The sequence below is a fragment of the Pterocles gutturalis genome, unplaced genomic scaffold, assembly GCF_000699245.1.
Source record: "Pterocles gutturalis isolate BGI_N339 unplaced genomic scaffold, ASM69924v1 scaffold36104, whole genome shotgun sequence".
NCBI lineage: Eukaryota > Metazoa > Chordata > Aves > Pterocliformes > Pteroclidae > Pterocles > Pterocles gutturalis.
The window spans coordinates 5,626-6,451 of NW_010131872.1; the positions used below are offsets into that span (position 1 = coordinate 5,626).

The following is an 826-nucleotide window of genomic DNA, read 5'->3' on the forward strand; positions in this document are numbered from 1 at the left end:
CGCCTGCGTCCTCTCTCTGCTGCCGCTAGGGCTGGGGGGGTGAGGTTTTTTGGGTAGAAGGAAGGCATGGGGAGCATACCCCTTGTCTGAGGGTTGTCCTGGGGCTGAGGGATAGGGGAAGGCATGGAGGGGGCTGGCGGGGAGGAGGGGACCATGGTCACAGGGGGGTGTGGAGTGGGAGGCACTGCTCCCCTAAGTGGTCTCCACTTTGCTCTGCAGATGGCTCAGGAACTGGGAATCAGCGAGAAGTCTCCTGATTACCGCAATCCCTTTAAAACAGACCACTCCGAGGTAAGATGGCCATGCCAGTTCCCCAGCTGGGCTGCGGTTGGCTTTGGGTGCCCAGTGCCATCTACCCATTCCTATGGCCCCCTGCCCCATGGGAGCGTCCAGACCTGATTTGCCTCTTGCTGCATCCGACCTCAAGCTCCCTGGCACTGCGGGGCTTGCAGGATGGCTTTGGGGGCTTGGGGGTGGGTTGTGCATCCAGGAGGCGGCAGGAGCTCGCTCATGCTGACCCTCACTGCCGCCCCAGTTTTTCCCCAGTGCTGACACCTTCCAGAAGGCGCTGCGGGAGGAGGAGAAGCGGAGGAAGAAGGAGGAGAAGCGGAAGGAGATCCGCAAGGGCCCGCGCATCTCCCGCTCGCAGTCGGAGCTGTAGCGCGGGGACTTGCTCCTCACGTCGGGGGCGACGCCGCAGGGACGTGGGGCAGCTCAATCCCCTCGTGGCAGCCTCGGGCCAGTGCCTGTCCATCCCTTTTCCGTTTGTGCCGTGGGTTTCGTTTTGTTGCCTTTCCCTTTTGTTCAGTGGGGGCTGGGTGGTGCT

General features: G+C 62.7%; 1 protein-coding gene across 1 annotated transcript in view; it reads left to right on the top strand.

The window, feature by feature from the left end:
* CCDC134 (coiled-coil domain containing 134) overlaps positions 1–661 on the top strand; it is a 2,525-nt gene extending 1,864 nt beyond the window's left edge. Inside the window, exons 4-5 of the mRNA XM_010080739.1 lie at positions 220–291; positions 536–661. Coding sequence (XP_010079041.1) covers positions 220–291; positions 536–661 — 198 coding nt within the window. The remainder of the gene's footprint in view (positions 1–219; positions 292–535) is intronic.
* The last annotated feature ends 165 nt before the right edge of the window (positions 662–826 follow it).